The sequence below is a fragment of the Xenopus laevis genome, chromosome 5L, assembly GCF_017654675.1.
Source record: "Xenopus laevis strain J_2021 chromosome 5L, Xenopus_laevis_v10.1, whole genome shotgun sequence".
NCBI classification, from domain to species: Eukaryota; Metazoa; Chordata; class Amphibia; order Anura; family Pipidae; genus Xenopus; species Xenopus laevis.
In genome coordinates, this window is record NC_054379.1 from 23,668,353 (window position 1) to 23,689,668 (window position 21,316).

A 21,316-nucleotide genomic window follows, 5' to 3' on the forward strand; every position below is an offset into this window, starting at 1 on the left:
CAGGTAGATCTAAGAACAACACTCAATAGTAAAAACCCATGTCCCACTGAGACACATTCAGTTACATTGAGAAGGAAAAACAGCAGCCTGCCAGAAAGCATTTCTCTCCTGAAGTACAGGCACAAGTCACATGACCAGGGGCAGCTGGGAAATTGACAATATGTCTAGCCCCATGTCAGATTTCAAAATTGAATATAAAAAAATCTGTTTGCTCTTTTGAGAAATGGATTTCAGTGCAGAATTCTGCTGGAGCAGCACTATTAACTGATTCATTCTGAAAAAATGTTTTTTTTCCCATGACAGTATCCCTTTTAGTTCATTATCACATGAGCAGTGCAAGGATAAGAGAGGAGTTGCAGGCTCAGTGGCACCAGTGTCTGTAGGTTCTCACAGTCTAGATTTTGGGTTTATCTTACAGTTCAAAGGAGGAGCACACTGTGGTTTCAGGTTTATCTTAAGGTGTTTGTGGGTTCCAGGGGGCGGGGCTTGCCAGGGAGTATGTGGGGTTTTGACAAATTTGGCATTGGCTGGGTTGGATCAGGGGTGTGGCATGGGAGTGGGGTTTTTTTTTTTTTTTTTTGTATGGGGCCCCGTGATTTCTAATGGCGGCTCTGTCTGACAGTTCTGCAACAGTCCCGAGGTCCAGGGTTGTGCAACGTGCAGTTTAATTAACCCGTTTAGCCCCTTGGGATGTGCAGGAGGCTCCACTGTGCCGAAGTACCTTATCTCACCGCCAGTGTCGCTATGCCGTCTGATCACGTGACAGACATGGCGACGTCAGACGCTGAACGTGGGGGATTCCAGAGTGTTACCCGGCATGCCCTATGGCAAGATGGCGGCCCGGAGGTGAGACAGGAGTAGAAGGCTGCAGAAGACGGACTATGGGAGTGACGGGAGGGAGAGAGGGACCTTGTGTCGGTCGGGGGAAGCGGTAACTTTATAGTGTGGAGGCAGCTGCTCATTTGCAGGGGGAAGTGATGGGGCGTAGGGAGAAGTTGAGGTACTTTGGGGGTGTTGCTGAGAGTGTCTATTACTTCGGGTGTTCAGACTGTAGCGGTGCAGCTTTCTTTGTGAGGAAGAGTGAGGTGGTTGAAGGGGGCGCCAACTTGGTAGAAAGCGACTGGGGTGGGAGCTCCTCAACCTATTTATTGGGGTGCGGGAATACAGCGAATAATTCGTTGCAGAATCTGTGAGATTGTCCAGGTAATAATTGTCACCCCATTAAGTTGTGGGTAGCTGGGGTGATACTAGTGCAGACAATTTTGATTTCACCGTTGGGGTGAGGCTACCCAGGTGTGTGCCATTAATGTTGGGGTTGCACTGGGTGCACAGTTAGCGTTGGGATTACACCACACTGGGATGCACAATTTGAGTGGGGGGGGGGGTGAAAGCATGCCATAAAGCAGGGCAGTACTGCTGCTTACAATGGGGATAAAATAGGACCTGTGCCGATGTGACAGAATGCTCTTTTATACAGATAACTAAGTAGGGCAGGACTGCTGCTTACTATGGGGATCAGAAAGGATTTGTGCCACTAGGACAGAATGCTCTGTTATACAGATAGCTAGATTCTCAGCCATAAAGCAGGACAGGACTGCTGCTTACAATGGGGATCAGATAGGATCATGCTGCACTGCTCCCCATTGGTCTGTATAGGAGCAGTGAATAGAATGTACACATTGACTATATGTAAGGAAACATTTGGTTAAGGAGCAAAGTAAATATATTACGATTTGTCCCATCATTACTCATGCCATTAATACATTCATGCGAGACGCTTTATGTATGTGAAGCTCAGTAGTCTCTGTCATTATTAGACTCCAGCAGAGAGACTGTTAAATACACGCTCTGGTGCCTTATCTGACTTTAAGAACAAGTTGCTCTTCGCTCTGCACATATGATCTGTGGAGTTTGACCCCAGTCTTCCCTTGCAGGCCGGCTGGACTTAGTGCCTCACTCACGTAAGCTGCAGAGGGACTTTAGTGCCTGGAAGGTTTCCTATGAGCAGCCGCTAAGTGGGAGTAGGAGGGGGCAACGCTGAGCAGCAGGAGACAGAACCTCCGTCCGGTATGTGTCTTACATTGGGGAACCTCTTCATTCAGTTAAACAAACCATTCTTCATTTACTAAGTCACCAGCCATGAGGAGTTAACGTCCCTATTAAAGGGAAATATTTGCCAGCAGGGGGAATGGATTGCTGCTTTAAGAATAGAATGGTGTGTTTGTATTGAGTCCACTCAGAATTTATAATAGGACAACTCCCTGTACCTCAGTCATGTGACATCTTGTTTGTCTTGTACTTATTACTGCCCATCTCTCCATAGGGGAAGGGGGGTAGTCAAGTCTCTGCTCACTGATGTGCTCTATCTTTGCACCCAGACTCAATCCATCTGTCTGTGTCTATGTTTTTATGAGTGGAGCTGCCATGCTGGCTTTTCTCTGTAAGGATAAAAATCAAGTCTGTAACGCAATAGTGCCCCCTGGTGCTCAGTATATACATTCTGTGAGCAGTAAGACTGAAATGTAGCAGCTATGTGATTGGTCGTTGCACTTTCGTTGCTCCCTTTTGCTGCCCTGAAGTAGGTGCGGCCACTTGCTTCTTGCATTGGGAGCGGATAAGGTGTGTGTGGATAACGGGGCCATTGTCTATAAGCTGCATTTATTTTGTCTCCCCATACATTGGCCCTATGCTAGGACCCCTCATTGCTCTTGGTGAGGGTGAGCTGTGTCTGATCGCAGCTATAGTGTCTCTGTCCCAAACCTGTAACCTTATCCTGTTGTCTCTGATACCCAACACTTCCATCCCTTGTTTGGGTGGGGGGGGGGTGACATCTGAGCTGGCAGCTTGGGTTTCCTGGAGCCTGACATCAAATCCTACAAGAGCCTGGCATCTGTAGGGCAGTGGTCAGTGAGATAAGTGGGCACCCCTCTCTCAGCATACATCCAGGGTTCTCACTCTATCCACCCCCACTTGACATTTTCAGACCAAGCAGAGATATTGTTTCTGTGCTGAGAGCCACCTGCTGGCCCTGGCACCGAAACAATGCAGCGGAATGTCTTCATTGGCCAGGGCCCAAATTAGAGGCATAGGATCATCATAATAATGTGGCACTTGTTGCCCTTCACAACTCTGTGCTGCCAGTCAGTCCAAGCCTTGCCCAACCGACGAGAAGAACTCCTTAAAGAAACAGTAACACCAAAAAATTAAAGTGTCCCAAAGTAATGAAAATATAATGTACTGTTGTGCTGGCAAAACTGGTGTGTTTGCTTCAGATACTCTACAACAGTTTATATAAACAATCTTGTGTGTGGCCATGGAGGCAGCCATTCAAAGCTGGAAAAGTAGAAAAGGTACAGGATACACAGCAGATAACAGATATGCTCTGTAGTATACAATGGGATTATTCAGAATTTATCTGTTCTCTACTATGTATCCTGTGGGCTGCCCCCATTGCTACACAACATCTTGTTTATATAAACTATAGTAGAGTTTCTGAAGCAAATACACCCGTTTTTCCAGTACAGTGCAACAGTACATTATATTGTCATTTCTGTAAAACATTTTTTGGTGTTACTGTTCCTTTAACCCTTATCTCTCCTCTCATTAGATTGGATACTAGGGCCCCTCTCTGGCATTATTATAGGACCCAAGTCCATCTTTTATTGGTGGACTCCAGGCAAAAGAAACTATTGATGGGCCACAGGATGTGAAGTTCTGTGGCCCCTTGTCCAGTGGTCGCCACCATCTTTGCACCATATTACTCACTATGCTGGCACCAACTGCCCCTCTCTTCTCCTACTCTTCTGACTCTTCTTGCCTACATGTGGGGGGTCCTATGACAGTTGTCTCTAGTGGCAGACCTGCCTTTAAAGGAACAGCAACACCAAAAAATTGTGTGTTAGTTATGAAAATATAATGTAGTGTTGCCCTGCACTGGTAAAACTGATCTGTTTGCTTCAGAGACACTACTATAGTTCATATAAACAAGCTGCTGTGTAGCAGTGGCAGAAATTGAAAAAAGGCTATGTAGCACAGGTTAAATAGTGGATAACAGATAACAGCAGTATGTTCTACAGAGCTTATCTGCTGTTTAACCTGAGCCTTTTTCTCATTTGAATGGCTGCCCCCATGGTTACACAGCAGCTTATTTATAGAAACAATAGTAGTGTTTCTGAAGCAAACACAGCAATTTTGCCAGTGCTGGGCAACACTGCATTAGTTTTGTATTACTTTAAAACACTTTTAATTTTTTGATGTTACTGGTCCTTTAAGGGGTGGTTCCCTTTAGGTTAACTTTTAGTATTATAGAATGGACAATTCTAAGCAACTTTTCAATTCGTCTTCATTTTTTCTTTTTTATCGTTTTTAAATATTTGCCTTCTTCTTCTGATTGTTCCTTTAAGTCCCTAGCCAAGTTGCAAATGCAGTTAAGCAGGCTGGGGGTCCGACAGGGCACAGATATCTGCACAGTGTAAGGCCAGGTTCCCTCTATCACATTCATTCCAGAGTTTGCTCAGGTTTCCAGCCCTGCTGGGTCTTGTCTGGACGTGGGTGGCTGATGTTTTGTCTCTGGGCCCCCCTTTCCCTGCGAGTGTGTGTGTATATTCCTGGCTCACAAACCCCATCTACATTCTTCCCCATACAAGTCAGCGAGGCACGCTGTTTGTGGCCCCGGGGCATGGAGTTATAAGAAAGACAAGTAATAGGAGTGGCAGAGCTGCGCGTGTCTGTACCTGGCCACACCTGGGGGCTCAAGGGCAGGGAAGCAGCAGGCGTGTGGGTGGGGGGGGGGGAGAAGGGAGAAATTGGTCTCTGTTAATTTATCTCATTGTAACTGTGCCGGCTTCCTAGGTCATTTAGGAAAACAGAATTTACTTAATGGTCACTAACTTTGAACTCCTGCCAATAGATTCTTTGTATAAACTAATACCCATCCCATTTAGTGCCCATGCCACCAGCCCTTACGTGCCACAGGGTAAATTATTATTATTATTTTTTTTTTTTTGTAGACCCAGAGTGCATGTGCTATGTAAGGCCAGTTGGACCTGTCGGTACTACATATCCAGGCTGCATGTATATTGAATACTGAATATACATCACAAAACTGGTCTAGAAACCAAATTTGCACACAACTCCTCCTGCTGGCTGCTCCTAGATATAACAAGTAGTAATGGAGTGGAAGATGTGCACAGCTCCCTCTGCTGGCTGTCAGAGGAAATACACAATTGGTGCACCAAAAGCATATGGCTTGTATCAGCTAAGAGACCCGGTGAAACTGAATAGGCTAGTTCTGTCTGGAGAGAGACTCATGGAACTGAATAGGTTAGTTCTGTCTGGAGAGAGACTCAGAACTGAATAGGTTAGTTCTGTCTGGAGAGAGACTCAGAACTGAATAGGTTAGTTCTGTCTGGAGAGAGACTCAGAACTGAATAGGTTAGTTCTGTCTGGAGAGAGACTCCTGGAACTGAATGGGTTAGTTCTGTCTGGAGAGAGACTTTGTGGAACCGAGTTGGTGGTTCTGACTGATGAGGAGTTATAAGAATGTTGGAGAGGGGGATAGGATTGAAAAATAGTTACATAAAAACTACTTTATAAATTCAGCACAGTGTTTAGGTGTAGTTGGCCTTTAGAACCACAGGATACTGGAAGTGGGGGGGGGGGAGAAAGGCCAGCGTTTGCCAGGGCGACAGAATGTGGCAGCAGAGGAGATGGTTAGAATAATAGGGTTGCTGACGAATATTTCTCCTCTTGTTTCAGTGGCAGCAAGAACAGCCTGCAGGGTTAGGTTACACTTAACTGCCTGGGAGATAAAGACAAAGGATCGAGGGAAAGAGGAAAAAGAGCAGCAGGGAACATGTGTGATAACAACAAGGAGTCCTGACCAGGTGGCACTGTGAGTATCTTACTAACTACCCTCCCCCTCTTGCACTCTGGTACTTACCCCTTCACCGTGACTCCCCCTCTTCCACTCTGGTACGTACCCCCTCACTGTGACCAGTCACAGTGAAGGGGTAAGTACCAGAGTGCAGGAGGGGGGGCTCCTGCACTCTGGTACTTACCCCTTCACTGTGGCTCCCCCTCTTGCACTCTGGTACTTACCCCCTCACTTACCCCTTCACTGTGACTCCCCCCCCTTCCTGAACTCTGGTACTTACCCACTGACTGCGACTCACCCTCTTGCACTCTGGTACTTACCCCCTCACTGTGACTCCCCCCCCCCTGCACTCTGGTACTTACCCCTCACTGTGACTCCCCCCCTCCTGCACTCTGGTACTTACCCACTCACTGCGACTCACCCTCTTGCACTTTGGTACTTACCCCTTCACTGTGACTTCCCCCCCATCTGCACTCTGGTACTTACCCCCTCACTGTGACTCTCCCCCCTCCTGCACTCTGGTACTTACCCACTCACTGTGACTCCCCCTTTTGCACTCTGCTACTTACCCCCTCACTGTGACTCCCCCTCCTGCACTCTGGTACTTACCCCCTCACTGTGACTCCCTCTCCTGCACTCTGGTACTTACCCACTCACTGCGACTCACCCTCTTGCACTTTGGTACTTACCCCTTCACTGTGACTCCCCCCCATCTGCACTCTGGTACTTACCCCCTCACTGTGACTCCCCCCCGCCTGCACTCTGGTACTTACCCACTCACTGTGACTCCCCCCCTTCTGCACTCTGGTACTTACCCCCTCACTGTGACTCCCCCTCCTGCACTCTGGTACTTACCTCCTCACTGTGCCTCCCCCCCCTGGCCCGCTCGCACCCCCTGCTCCCCCGGTAGTTCCGCCCCTGTACTTACCCCCTCACTGTGACTCCCCCCCCCTCCTGCACTCTGGCACCATGGAGTTCCATGACCTGTATAAAAGACCTGTATAGGGTCACATATATATATATATATATATATATATATATATATATATATATATATATATATATGTATATATATATATATATATATATATATACATACACATACACACACCACTGGAGCAATTGACCCAGGTGCTACCAATTGCGGCTGCATACAGAATCCAAAGAGGTACTGGGATCCTTTGTAGCTTTTTTAAAAAAGATAAATTTTATTCAATACATGTTAAAAGGAGGTCAACGTTTCGGTCTGTTCCTAAGACCTTTGGTCTTGATAAAGGTCTTAGGAACAGACCGAAACGTTGACCTCCTTTTAACATGTATTGAATAAAATTTATCTTTTTTAAAAAAGCTACAAAGGATCCCAGTGTGCACCTTACCTCTTTGGATTATATATATATATATACCTACCATAATATATAATGTGTGTTGTTTATAGTCAATTCTCCAGCTATGGCCTAGTTTGTCTGCATTTTGTGCTAGGAAATGAATATATTAGTCGGACTTCTGGCTTAGGTGGGAAGATGATCGGCTCAGTGTTGGATTTCCGGTTCACATGGGATTGGTTCAACCATTCAGAGATTTCTAGGAGGTGGTTAGAGATTTGAGTCACAGTTTGATTAAAATATTTGTTGTATGTGCCTGCAGGGGTCCTCACTCGGACACTTCTAATTTACTCTTCAGATCCAAGGGCTCTTACTGGTAGGTACAAACCATTATTCTACTTCTCTTGGGTTGTGGATTTGATGGCTCTTGACTTGTAGGATCAAATAATGTAACAATGATTTACTTCTTCTTGCACAGAAGAAAAAGAGGTAAACTTCTTCTTCCCATGACATCACATCCCTCTCTTTCTCCACCCCTGATCCAGCTTTCTCCTGCCTTAAAGTAACAGTAACACCAAAAAATTAAAGTGTTTTAAGGTAATGAAAATATCATGTACTGTTGCCCTGCACTGGTAAAACTGGTGTGTTTGCTTCAGAAACACTACTATAGTTCATATAAACAAGCTGTTGAGTAGCAGTGGCGGAAATTGAAAAAAGGCTATATGGCACAGGTTAAATGGTGGATAACAGATAATATTATGTTCTACAGAGCTTATCTGCTATCTACTGTGTAACCTGAGCCTTTTCTCATTTGATTGGCTGCCCCCATTGCTACACAACAGCTTATTTATATAAACAATAGTAGTGTTTCTGAAGCAAACACAGCAGTTTTACCAGTGCAGGGCAATACTGCATTTATATTTTTATTACTTTAAAACAATTTCATTTTTTGATGTTACTGGTCCTTTAAGGGGTGGTTCATTTTTAAGTTAACTTTTAGTATTATAGAATGGACAATTCTAAGCAACTTTTCAATCCGTTTTAATTTTTTCTTTTTTATCGTTTTTAAATAGTTGCCTTCTTCTGACTCTTTCCAGCTTTAAAATGGTGGTCATTGACCCCATTAAAAAATACGAATGCTCTGTAAGGCTACAAATGTGTTGTTATATCTACTTTGTATAACTCTGCTTTCTATTCAGGCCTTTTCCTATTCATATTCCAGTCTCTTATTCAAATCAATGTATGGTTGCTAGGGTAATTTGGACCATAGCAACTAGATTGCTGAACTTGCAAACTGGAGAGCCACTGAATAAAAGGCTAAATAACTCAAAAACCACAAATTACAAAAAATGAAAACCACAGGCAATTTGTCTCAGAATATGACTCTATCCATCATACTAAAAGTTAATTTAATTGTGATCAACCCCTTTAACTCATTCCTTCTCACCTAGTCACAATTACATCGGATTCTTTCAATCTCTGAACATAAACCAGTGTAATTGTGTTGCTGGTCATTCGGGTCCCTTGTCATGCAACCCCTGCACTTTTAGCTCCAGGGCTCTCCTTTCTTTTTGATTCATTATAACTTGTATTTGTACATATGGGCAGGAGGTGTCCTTAGACAGTACAGTATGAGGGTATAGCTTATTGTGTGCCCAGAACATTCCCTCTCTGGATATCTCTATTTATACATATGGAAGGTGAGGTCCCATATTGTTTCCCTTAGACAGTACAGTATGAGGATGTAGCTTATTGCTGTATCTCCAACTAGTGCTCTCAGGGACCTCAAAGCAGGTGCTTGTGCGTGTGCCCGGGTGCAGGGATAGAATAGAGAAGTTTGTGCCATTAGTGCTGCCTGGTTGTGGGTTAGAATGGACATTCTGTTTGATTGGTTGCCCTTCTGCCCTGTGACTGTGCATGCCACTGTACCCTTCTTTTTTCAGAATCCTCATGAATTAACTGTAAGCTCACGGGTATAGCTGCTTTCCTGCATGTGGTGCAGTTGTGCTAAGAGAAGCCACCTTCTCTTTGCATCTGATTTTGCAACAATTTTTACCATTCTAAAGAATTTTCGCCTTTTCCTTCCTTATTTTGAGCCCCTTTGCGCTGTTCTGCACTGCTGCCCCTCCCCCGTGCACTGCTGTTTCTGCTGGGTCAATAGCCATTTCCCTGCTGAATTGCACGCCCATTGCATGGATCAATATGGAGCCTGTGGCTGCTCCTATATATGTGTGTGTGTGGAGTGAAGTCAGTGGTACGCAAGCAGACAAGGCTTCCCTGCAGTTGTTCTGCGTTCTCAATTACCTTCTGCCTCTGCCAAGACATTACAGGCTCCTCTATGCCCCTGATGCCCTCTGCTTTCCTTTCTGGCAGGAGCAAAAAGAATGACCAGCACTGCCTCCACCAAGAAGCCTTACCGTAAAGCTCCGCCGCAGCACCGGGAGACACGGCATGAGCCACCAGGGCCTCGAGAGGATGTGCCGGAGAAAGTGAGTCAGGTAAAAGCAAAACAGATACCACTGCACCAGCAGGGCACCTGCTATAAGCGGGCACAGGTAGCGGAACTAAAAGATGGCTCCGATGCCAGCAATTTCAGCTGCTCTTCTACTTGGTCTTTAGCATCCAGCAATGATAAAGATGGCGAGGGGCAGGGGGTACGCAGGGGCAGAGCCAACGCATTGCTCCGCAGGGTAAGGTCATTGCAAGCCAAGGGAAAACAGAGCAGGGGTTCCAGGCTAAGGGGGTTGCGGAAGTTCCTTAGCCGCAGTGAAGAAAACATTGCAGTGGCAACAGGGCAGCAGCGGGAGGGGAAGAGCCGAAGCCTGGAGCGCAGCCTGGCATTCAAGGAAACTGCTGAGGTGCTGGCACCCAGGAAAGGCCAGCAACAGTCTCCCTGTGCGCAACCACTCAAGAGCATCCTGAAACACCCTGGCACCCTCAGTCTCACCTCGGAAGCACAGGGCAATTCAGCATGGAGATTGACGGAGAGGCTGAACTCTCCCGTGGCCCCCTCACCGTCTCTTAGAGATTTGAGGAGATTCCGCACCCCGTCCCCAGACAACAAGAGCCAAGAGGACAAGGCTCGCTTCTCCCAGTTCTTGGATGAGATAACTTTCAGGGTGTTGAGCCCCACAAATATGCCGGGGTGCAGGCCAAAGGCTTCTGGGCGCAGTACTGATGAAGAATCCCCCACCTCTGATCAGTGGGTAGAAGGATCTGGGGCCCGGAGGTCTCTGGACCTTGTAGACACCTCAAGCAGGTCAGGGCGCAGGAGGTCGAAGTCTCCAGGGCGCTCAGCGGACAATACAAAAATCACAGAGAGGAATGAGAGGACTATTGGCCAGGCTGAGGCAGTGGCATTAGAGTTTCAGCATCAGGAGTCAGGGTTGAGGGAGGGTACTAGACAAAAGAAGCCTTCAGTGGCCAGAATGGGAAAGCCTCAAATCTCATCTGAGCTGAGTTACGTGGACACAGATTCCCTCTCCTCAGTCTCCCACCTGAGCCCAGAGGCTAGAAGCCCCTCCCCTAGGGTTTCCTCCTCACTAACTGGCAGTCACAGTAAGGTAAGTGCCCACTTCTGCCTTTCTCATCAATAACTGCTTTACTGCTTTCTTATCTACTTGTACATGTGACCTTCCAGCTTCCTCCTTTATTTCAGCCTTCGCCTATGCTTCTCTCTCATCCTGTCTTATCCCCTACCACATGTAACCCTCCAGCCCCACATTTTTACCACCAGCTCCCTTTTTACACTATCCCCACTCTTACCATCTGCTATCTGGAAACCTAGTATCCAAAAAGCTTCAGTCTACACACTGTATACCTTACTTCATGGCAATTAAACACAAAATCTTGGTGGCAAAACAATACTATTGGTTCCTGAAATATTTATATTTTTTTAGTAGTGCAAAGGCTGTGCCAGGGTTTAATCTGAAGCTTATTGAAATCATTTCCTTGAATTATTAATTCATTATTCAGTGTTCTCTCATTGGCCTAATTTTCTCTCCCATTGGTTTCCACAGAAAGTACCTCCCAGCAGCATAAATCTGATTCTAACTATATTTATCCATCCATATATTTACCCCTGTCTGTTATTATTAAAAGATAAACCTCTTTGGAACAGAAATCATGTCTCATAATAGGAGGGTAATTGTTCACAAGTGTATGTAATATCCTGCTTCTTTTCATATTTGCCCTTTTGTCCTTATCCAGCAATTTTCTTTCTCCATTCTCTCTCCTGCCTTTTACTTTCCCCCTCTAAGTCACTTCTTTACCCCTCAGTCTGTTTATTTCTCTCACTCCCTTGCACTATACTCTCCAGCCCTGGTCCATATCGCCGAGTTGCTGAAGTGAGTCCGTGGTCCAGACTACGATACCAAGAAGCCTTTGCCTGATGCTAGACATTATGAGATTGTATTGAAAGCAGCTACACACTGCTGCCTTGTTTGCCCACAGTATTGCAGGGAACCATGAACCAACAACTCCATGATCTGGACAGCATGCGAATCCCTTTAATATTCATAAAGGGGTTGTGGGTTATCTGACTCTCAGACTTTTCAGCAGTATCAGACCTTGACAGGCATTGTGATACATAAAATCTGAATTGGCATCTGGTCTGCTGGGAGTTTTTTCTTCTTCCTTAAATAATTGAGTACAGGAAATGTAGAAACTGTTGGACTTCCCTCTGTTGCTCTGTAATCCAGCCTTCCAAATAGCAGGGTGTGTGTGTTGAAGGACAATTCAGGCTATGCAACATGCTATTGGCTACCTCCTATTGAAAGGGGTTGTTCACCTTGAACTTTTAGTATGATGTAGAGCAGGGGTCCCCAACCTCTTTCACCCGTGAGCAACATTCAGATGTAAAAAGAGTTGGGGAGCAGCACAAGCATGAAAAATGTTCCTGGGTGCTGCCAAATAAGGGCTGTGATTGGCTATTGGCCCCTATGTGTACTGGCAACCTTCAGAAGGCTCTGGTTGGCAGTACATCTGGTTTTTAAGCAACCAAAACATGTGTCCAAGTTAGGAATTCAAAAATAAGCACCTGCTTTGAGGCCACTGAGAGTAACATCCCAGGGGTTGGAGAGCAACATGTTGCTCAAGAGCTACTGGTTGTGGATTGCTGATGTAGATATTCTTATACAGTTTGCTTATTTATTGTTTTATTTAACTTTTTATTCAGCAGATCTTCAATTTGCGATTTCAGCAAACTGGTGGCTAGGGTCCAAATTACCCTAGCAACCATGCACTAATGTAAATAAGAGACTGGGAAATTAAAATGAGGTCCTGCATAGAAAGATGAGTAAAAAAGTAGCAATAACAATTCGTTGGTAGACTTACAGAGCATTTGAAAGTTAGAAAGAGTCTGAAGAAGACAATTCAAAAACTATAAACAAAGAAAAAATAAAGGCCAATTGTAAAGCAGTATCGATTAACCAGTCTATAACATACTAAAAGTTAACTTGAAGGTGAACCATCCGTTTAATAACATTATCGTAATGGCACATCGAGCTGTTCTCCAGGCACATAAAGTACTCTCTATATAGAGATTTACAGTCTCTTGATGCTTAATGATGTGCCCTACATGAACCTACATAATGTCTAATTCAGTTATCTGTGTACAGGTATGGGATACGTTATCCGGAAACCCGGTATCCAGAAATTATGGAAAGGCCGTCTCACATAGACTCAATTTTATCCAAATAAACCAAATGTTTAAAAATTATTTCCTTTTTCTCTGTAATAATAAAACAGAATATTGTACTTGACACAAACTAAGATATAATTAATCCTTATTGGAAGCACCAGCCTATTGGGTTTATTTAATGTTTACATGATTTTCTAGTAGACTTAAATCTTTCGTAATTTGGATCTTCATAACTTGTTATCCGGAAAACACCAGGTCCTGAGCATTCTGGATAACAGGTCCCATACCTATATTTGGGGTTTTTCTGCTCCTGGATCTGATGTAGTGCTGGGCATTGTCAGAGCTTCTGCCCCTTGGCATGGTGGTGTCCGTGTGTGTGAATGCGCAGGGTCATGTAACTGATTCTATTTCTCCTTCTCCCCAGGAGCCGCAGACAGAAGGGGAGCGTATCCAGTAAGTATTGGGTCATTGGAATAACCTGCTTAATAAATCTGCCCCTCAACTTTCCTTCTCACAGTCACATGGGCTGCCTCTGGGTTTGGGGATGTCTGTAGAACATGCCATGCCAGAGGTAAAACAACTTAAGACAATGGATGATGTAAAGCCTAAAAAAAGACTGGCTAGAAATTGTGAATTTTATGTACTGTACCAGCCCATATGTTCAGCAACCCTATAAGATAGTAATAATGTTAGGAATCTTTTGTGAGTCGGTGGCTCTGGGATGCTGCTGAGAGGCTAAGCTTAGGGGTTTAGGGCAAATTACATAAAAAACATCAAACTCTGGACCCTCCCCCTATTTTTTGATGAGCCCCGACCCTTTGTATTCATCACTTGAGACTTGTATTAACCCTGAAGCTCACTCTGATTGGCAGCCATGGGGGCATTTGATCCATTGCACCTTATTGGGGACATCCAGGGGCTGAAGGGAAATTTTGTTACCCTTTATTAACACTATTGATTTAGAAGTCAATATGGTCTGACCTCTGTGCTCCCTATTGATGAGAGTATTTATGTACGTCAGAGGGCAGACTCTCCATTAGGAGCCCTATGCTGGACAATTCCAAGCTGAGTAATAGGGGGTTTCTTTCCCCTATCCTTATATTTACCCGTGCTTGTCATTCATAGAAGATAACTCTCTTTGGAACAGAAATCTGTCTCATAATGGGGGTAGATGTTCATTTTCCCCCCTACGTTTGCACCATATTTTACAACATCAGGAAATAATTTTGGGGCTAGTAGAGGTTAGTGCTGGGTGCTGGGATTGCCTTACTGCTGTTAGTGATGCTTCATTCATTGTTAGATTCATGTACCAGCGTCACGGCAGGATCAATAGTACCAGTTGGCCAGTCAATTAAATCCCTGTCAGGACAGCATGTGACTGTATAGCGAGCAGCTCCATCAGCACCCTGGGTGGTTCTTTCTTATGTCATCCAGTGCTGAATATTTACTGGCTGCAACAGGAGGCTCTCTCTGACCTTTATATCTAAGTGTGTTGTATTTTCAGCTGATTGGGCAGTCAATGGAAGAGCTTTATATCCTAAACCAATGTAGGGATCAGTGGGGAGAGCTTTATCCTAAGCCAATGGGGAGTTGGTGGGGGAACTTTATATACTGAGTCAGTTGAGGGCAGTGGTAGAGCTTCGTATTCCGAGCAAACGGGGAGTTAGTGGGAGAGCCTTCCTGAGCCAATGTGGGGATCATTGGGGAGAGCGTTATATCCTGAGCCAATGGGGAGTTGGTGGGGAGATCTTTATATTTTCAGCCATTGTGGGGAGAGCTTTATTACCTGAGCCAATGGGGAGTTGGTGGGAGAGCTTTATATCCTGAGCCATTGAGGGAATCATTGGGGAGAGCTTTATTTCCTGAGCCAATGGGGAGTTGGTTGGAGAGCTTTAGTACCTGAGCCAATGGGGAGTTGGTGGGAGAGCTTTATATCCTGATCCAATGGGGAGTTGGTGGAAGAGCTTTAGTACTAGAGCCAATGGACAGTTGGTGGGAGAACTTTATATTCTGAGCCAATGGGGAGTCGGTAGAAGAGGTCTTTATTCTGGGCCAATGGGGAGTTGGTAGGAGAGCTTTATATCCTGAGCCAATGGACAGTCAGTGGAGAGCTAGTTTATGAAATTTATGTGAAATTAAAGATGACTTCCTTCCTGTCTTCGATGACTTACCCTTTGCTACTTTGTCTCAGGTTTCTGCAGCACCAAAATGATGAGTTGGGTCGCCGCCTGGCCTATGCCACCACCAAAATGGAAGCCATGGAACATGAAGTGGATGCTCGGGGTCAGTACTTAGAGATGGAACTTAACCGCAACAGAGAGGAACTGGAAAAACTTAAGGACAAATTCCGAAGGTAGGTTGTGGCCAGTCCCAATAACTCGGCAGGGGATTCCTGGGACTTCCACTTAGTGGCATCAGGGCACAGGTGAAGATTATGGGCACCAGCATGCAGGCAGGGGAAGGGTCTCAATGTGCAGACGGTGGGGGGATAAGGGCCTGGAGTAGAGGTTGGCAGATAGAAGAGGTACGTGCCACCCACTTCTTACCTGTACCTGAATAACTTGGTCACATTACTCTGCAATCCACCGTCCTCTGAATCCAAATACATATGGTAAAAGAAATGTTGACATGACATGGTCTTAAAGGACCAGTCGCCTCTCCAGCCTGAACCCTCCTCCTGCTATAGCCTCGCAGCCCAGAGACCAGGGAAGGACCACCACACTCAGTGGAGGGGGGCACAGTTCCAGCCGCACTTCCAGCGCCCAGTCGGGGGGACAGTACACAACCATTAGCTCCCCGGGGAAAACTTGAGTGCAAATCCAAGGAAACGGCTCCCAGCAGCGGCCAGTACCACGGCAGAGACAGGCAGCTTCTTCTCTAAGCTTTGCACACACACAGCCATTTTCTCGGTTTTATTGGTAATACTGAAACAGGCAGAGCGAAAAACTAGTGCTAATTCCTTCCTGGAGACTCCTGTATCAGCAAACACACTCTGCGCCGGTGTCAGGGGCTGCCCCCCTCCCCTCAGTGTGGATGTGGTGGTCCTTCCCTAGTCTCTGGGCTGCACGGCTATAGCAGGAGGAGGGTTCAGGCTGGAGAGGCAATGGGTTTAGCTGCCCCAATCTTGCCGGCAGAGCACGCCAGACATAGGGTGGCCAGGAGAGATAGCCAGGGAGGAGAAAACAACTGCTGCAGAATGGATGGTCACCTTTTCTGAAGAGGAGGGCAAGTGGAGTTGCAGTAAGTTATTTTTTAATAAAGGCTTTGCAATTTAAAAGTTTAATTTGTGTTGGTGTTTATTTTTCGATGTATACTAACGATTTTTTTTTGATGTTACTGGTCCTTTAACCTGCAATCACCTTTATTGTGATGGTCACAATTATAAAAAATTACAATAAAGATAATTGCAGGTTAATACCATGTCATGTCATGAACAGTTCTTTCACCATATCACAATTGTCTACCTCTGATGCATCAGTGCCCCCGTCTTTTGTATCTCATTGTGTTAAGTGGTGCCTGTTGTCTGTGCTCCACAGGCTACAGAACAGCTACACCGCCTCCCAGAGAGCCAATCAGGACCTGGAGGAGAAGCTGCATACTCTGGTATTACCCACAATTCCAGTCTTAACCTGACATTAACCCTTTCAGCCTTTAACTGGGTTATACTACATTGCGCATGTTACTGACTTTTCATTTACTTTAACCATTTTGGTGTTCTTCATTCTGCTGTGTTTCTTTGGGTTCTTCCATGTTAAAAGCCAGCACTGTAGTTTTTACAATGCATAGAGAACCCCATCTCACTATATTTGCCCGGGGAGCAAGGACAACGTCAGTCAAACTTGCTTCATACAATAGGCAACTCCCTAGTTTTGCTCATAGCCTGACTAAAGAGAGTAAATCTATAGGTGCATGGGCATGTTCTATATGGTTGTAGGCCCCTTTAAGGTCCTTAGCCAACCAGGCAAAATGTACAGAGCTTAACATTAGCGACATTAGAGAGCCATGTGGGCTGTATATAGTTTAGCACAGTAGCATGGTATGGGAGCCATGGGTGCTGTTGCATAGATTAGGGCTAGAGGTATGAGAGCCAAATATTATTAAGTTCAAATTCACTTGTCTCTTTCTTCTTTCTCTCTCTCTGCCTCATGCTGTCACTCTTCCATCCAGGCCTCGCTGAGCCAGAGTTGGATCTATTCAGTTGCGTTTGGTAGATTGGAGGAGGGTTTGGTTGCTCCTGTGTTTGATTTCCATCTCATAGTGTCTGGGCCTCCAGTCCTCTCCTTGTTGCCCCTTACTCACACCCACTAAATGTTAGACCTAAGTCCCACATGAAGGTTTATTATTATTATTTGTATTATTCCCTCAGATTTCTGGAATCCCTTCTTGCCTTCTGTCCTGTCCGGTGATCTTATTGGGGAAGCGTTTCTCCAATCTACCTGTGTGCACCACCCCAGAATTCACTTTAATTTTCATGTCTCCTTCACTGTTCCTTTTGTCCCTCACAGATAAAGAAAGCCGAGATGGACAGGAAAACCTTGGACTGGGAGATTGTGGAGCTCACCAACAAACTGCTGGATGCAAAAACCACTATCAACAAACTGGAAGAGCTGAATGTAAGTCTGGGGATAAGGCTGGGACTGCTAGGACTGTAGGCTGTAGTTAGGGTTTCCATCTGGCTGGTATTTTACCTGTCTGGCCGGTAAAATTGATGGCCGATCCCAATGTTATTAATAGGGAAAATAGATAAATAAATAGGAAGCCCGTGTTTTTTTCCAGAAAAGGTGGCAACCCTAGCTGTAATACAGGCTCTCAGAGCATATCGGGGGGGGGGGGGCAAGGGTGGAGGGGCTGCTTGCTGTAACACAAGCTATCAGGCAGTGAGACAGTGGCAGTGGGTGAGACACATGGTGAAGTAGAACATTAGGGGGTAATTGTATATCAGGCAGATGGAATAGGACAGTAGATTATAGGGTGGAGCATGGTTTCTTTGGTAACACTTGTGGCCACTCATTGCAGGACCGGTATCGGCAAGACTGTAACCTTGCTGTGCAGCTCTTGAAATGTAACAAGTCGCACTTCCGGAACCACAAGTTTGCCGATGTGAGTATAATGTTGAGGGGCTTAATGCGTACCTATGTAAGTATATGCTGAGGGGCTGAGTGTGAGACAGTGGGAGTAGAGTATAAACTAAGGGTCTTAGTGTGAGACAATGCAAGTGTGAGACTACTGTGCAAGATCACCTGGTTGAGTGTTTGCTCTATGTACAGTATAACCTGAGTGCTTGTTCTGTTCTACAGCTTCCCTACAAGCTTCAGGACCTCGTCTCCAAACATATGCAAATTTCTGTCACTTCGCCGGGCTCTGGGCAGGATAGCCCATCAGGCCTTTCACAGTCCGATGTGGTGCCCACCTCCGTCATTGCACGAGTGCTGGAAAAGCCAGAGTCCTTAATTCTAAACTCTGCCACCTCCAGTAGTGGCAGCGGCCCGACGGCAGAGGATGTCTTTGTGCACGTGGACATGAGCGGTTGTGGAGAGAGATCGAGAGAGGGCCGGCAGCAGCAGAATGGGAGTCTCCAGCACCAGGGCAGTGTAGATAGTACTTCAGAAGATCCACCCACCTTTGAAAAACTCAACCCATATCCTACCCCTCCTCCGCCTCACCCAATGTACCCTGGACGCAAAGTCATTGAGTTCTCCGATGAGAAGGTGAGGATCCCAAAAAACAGCCCACTGCCCAACTGCACCTATGCAACCCGCCAAGCCATTTCTCTCAGCTTAGTGCAAGGGGAGGATGGCAGCCCAGACCGACATCGTACTGTACCCAACAGCCCAGCATCCACAGCTAGCTACCCACAGAGGGCACGCAGCGCAGATAACCCTGCCCGTTCTCCCCTGAGCAGTGCCGCTCCCAGCTCGGCAAGCTCGGAGGAGGACATGTTGGCCAATTGGCAACGAATGTTTGTTGAAAGGGCTGCACCCAGCACAGAGGGGTCTATGGCCCACCGTACATCATACAGCAGGGACACGGCAGTGGAGCTCCAGAAGAGGTTCAGTAGCTCCATGCAGGAACTCAGTATCGCAGCACAGGCTTTTTCTGACCGCGAAAGCTTTGGTCTTAGCTGGGCAGGAAGCAGAGAGTCCAGCTTTGAAGCAGATAGCATGGGAAACCGCAGAGGGCACTTGCCCAATGAGTATGGGAAGGAGTTCTCCCAGGAAGAGGCCCAGGACTTGCTCTCTGGAACAGTGGAGGAGGAAGAGGAGGAGCCAGAAGAACATCTGGTGCCTTCAGAGGAAGCAGAAGAGGAGGAGAGAATAATGGAGGAGGAGAGAATAATAGAAGAAGATGTCGTTCAAAAGACTCTGGTAGAGGGAGATGATGGGCTATTTATGGAGAATCGCCCGAGTGCACGCCCGCACCGCAGCCCAAAAAGGATGGGTGTTCATCACCTTCACAGAAAGGACAGCCTGACACGTGCTCAGGAGCAGGGGAACCTGCTCAATTAGGGGAGTATTTAAGGGGTTCTTAATTACTTCTTATAACAATGACACTCCAGAAGTGTGTGCCCGGAGGCCGTTGGCTGCTAACCCATCACAATCATAATATGCATTTCTAAACACTAGTGGAGCACGACTGCATTAAATTCTGCAACATAGTAATATAAGGGAGCTGCAGTGCAGCTGGCAGTGGAGTCTCTTCCTCTAAATCCCTTTATATTGTGTCTGTGGTGCCATAGAGGTACCAGCGCCAAAGTCAGCTGGTTCTGTCAGGCACACGGTAGCGCAACCGGATCTGCACCAAGTATTACTTCCTTGCAGCAGTATCTAACAGCAGCTCAGGGCTCCGTTCCTTGGGTAACTCAGCACACTGTGGTGCCGCTTACACTAACCTGTGGTCCGGGAAGGGTACCAGGCCTTCAGCCATTCCTAAGATCCAGCTTTTCCATGTGAATGTAAGGGTTAAATCACCTCCTGGGATCTTCCAAATGTGCTTCTGCATGGGGGTAACAGGTGAATGAGAGTTTCATGGGGGAAATAGTCCAGGTCTTTGGTCAAGCTCTGCCCAATCAAGTCGCAACAGTTCCACCATTTCCCGTTTGCAATATTTCATGTTTTTTAACTGAATTTTGAGTCTTTCATTGGTCTTTTCACCCCTGCGGTGCTTCTTTTCCCTGTACAGGGGTTGCAGTATGCTGCAGGGGGTCTTGTCTGGTTATTTTCCTTTGTTTTTGGCTTTAGTTTGAATTTTGAAATAAACATTGTGGTGTCCTTACCCCTCCTGTGGGACACATGTTCTCTAACCTGTCCAGTGGTATCAGAACTCGCTCCCAGCTGCACAACTATATGGACCCTTGCACCCACTCTGTGCCCTTAGATCCGACTAAAACTAAACAATTAGCTCTTTATAGTAGCTACAAATATAGTCACATATAGTGACTAATATAGTAGCAATTGGGCTCCTGGCTTAGAATCTTATAGCAACCAGATGTGTTATGTCTTCTATCTGCAATAGTCCAGGAATTGGGTTGCTTTAGGTTACAAGGCCTTAAAACTAACAGCAACTTATCTACAGGATCGTTGGAAAGAGTTCTGCAGGTCCAGTGTTGGGAACCACTGATCATTGTTTGGTTGCTCTTCCTAAGAGCTTGAATCTTCTCATTTTTATTTCCTGTGTGTATCCCCCCCCCCCCCCGAGCTGCTTTTGTGTGTTTGACTTTGTGCATCGGCTCAGTGTTCCATCCAGACTTGTACCAGGGCAGTATTACCTGCTATAATCATTGTCCCACCCCCATCCTACAGATCTCAGACTGTTAATTGCATTTAGTATTATTTTCCAGAGTTTTTCAGATCTGTCTATTTTCCAAGGAGAAATAAAACTATTTTAAAATACCGTATTTATTTCCTTTTTATTGGTGGGAAGGGAAACATAAGCAGTTCATGCGTCACTAACGTCCCCTCAGGCCCCCAGGCTGGCACAGAAGCACAACCACAAACATTGTCCATTACTTTCATTCCTGTTTCTCCATCCTCTCAGGACAGCATTGGCCTTCAACATTTAGTCTCGTCATTGTCCGTATAAAGCTTCACCTTCGGATCTTTCCTCAATTTTCCCACCAATGTGCACCAAATAGGAATGACGTGATTGTCTGGCACCCAGTCAGATCATTATATGGTCCTAGTGATCTCTGCTGGGAGAGAACCGCATCAAGGCTCAATCAGGTTCCTTGACCAATTGAATTATTTTAGCTGGCACAATAGAGATGAGGCCAGGTATATATTGTGAAAGCCCCAATACATTGCTCTGGGGGACCACATTTTCTATTTCAGAAGATGTTTTGGTGCCAATCTAAACACATTGGCCAGTGGAGAGCACTTCTCTCTTATCCCAGAGAACGATATCCCATAAACATGAATAGTAGTTGCTGATTTCATTTACATGTTAAATCTGGGCCAAAACACAACTTGTTGCCCTTAGATA

General features: G+C 45.9%; 1 protein-coding gene across 7 annotated transcripts; it reads left to right on the top strand.

Moving 5' to 3' along the window:
* Positions 1 to 712: 712 nt before the first annotated feature.
* Positions 713 to 20,727, top strand: tjap1.L (tight junction associated protein 1 (peripheral) L homeolog). Of its 7 annotated transcripts, none has more exons than XM_018262150.2 (11): positions 713 to 846; positions 1,935 to 2,067; positions 5,758 to 5,893; positions 7,520 to 7,573; positions 9,571 to 9,695; positions 13,263 to 13,291; positions 15,030 to 15,191; positions 16,375 to 16,441; positions 17,344 to 17,451; positions 17,855 to 17,938; positions 18,136 to 20,727. In XM_018262150.2, the coding sequence occupies exons 5-11, from the start codon at positions 9,582 to 9,584 to the stop codon at positions 19,342 to 19,344; spliced, it is 1,773 nt and encodes a 590-aa protein (XP_018117639.1). In that variant the 5' UTR covers positions 713 to 846; positions 1,935 to 2,067; positions 5,758 to 5,893; positions 7,520 to 7,573; positions 9,571 to 9,581; the 3' UTR covers positions 19,345 to 20,727.
* Positions 20,728 to 21,316: the final 589 nt, after the last annotated feature.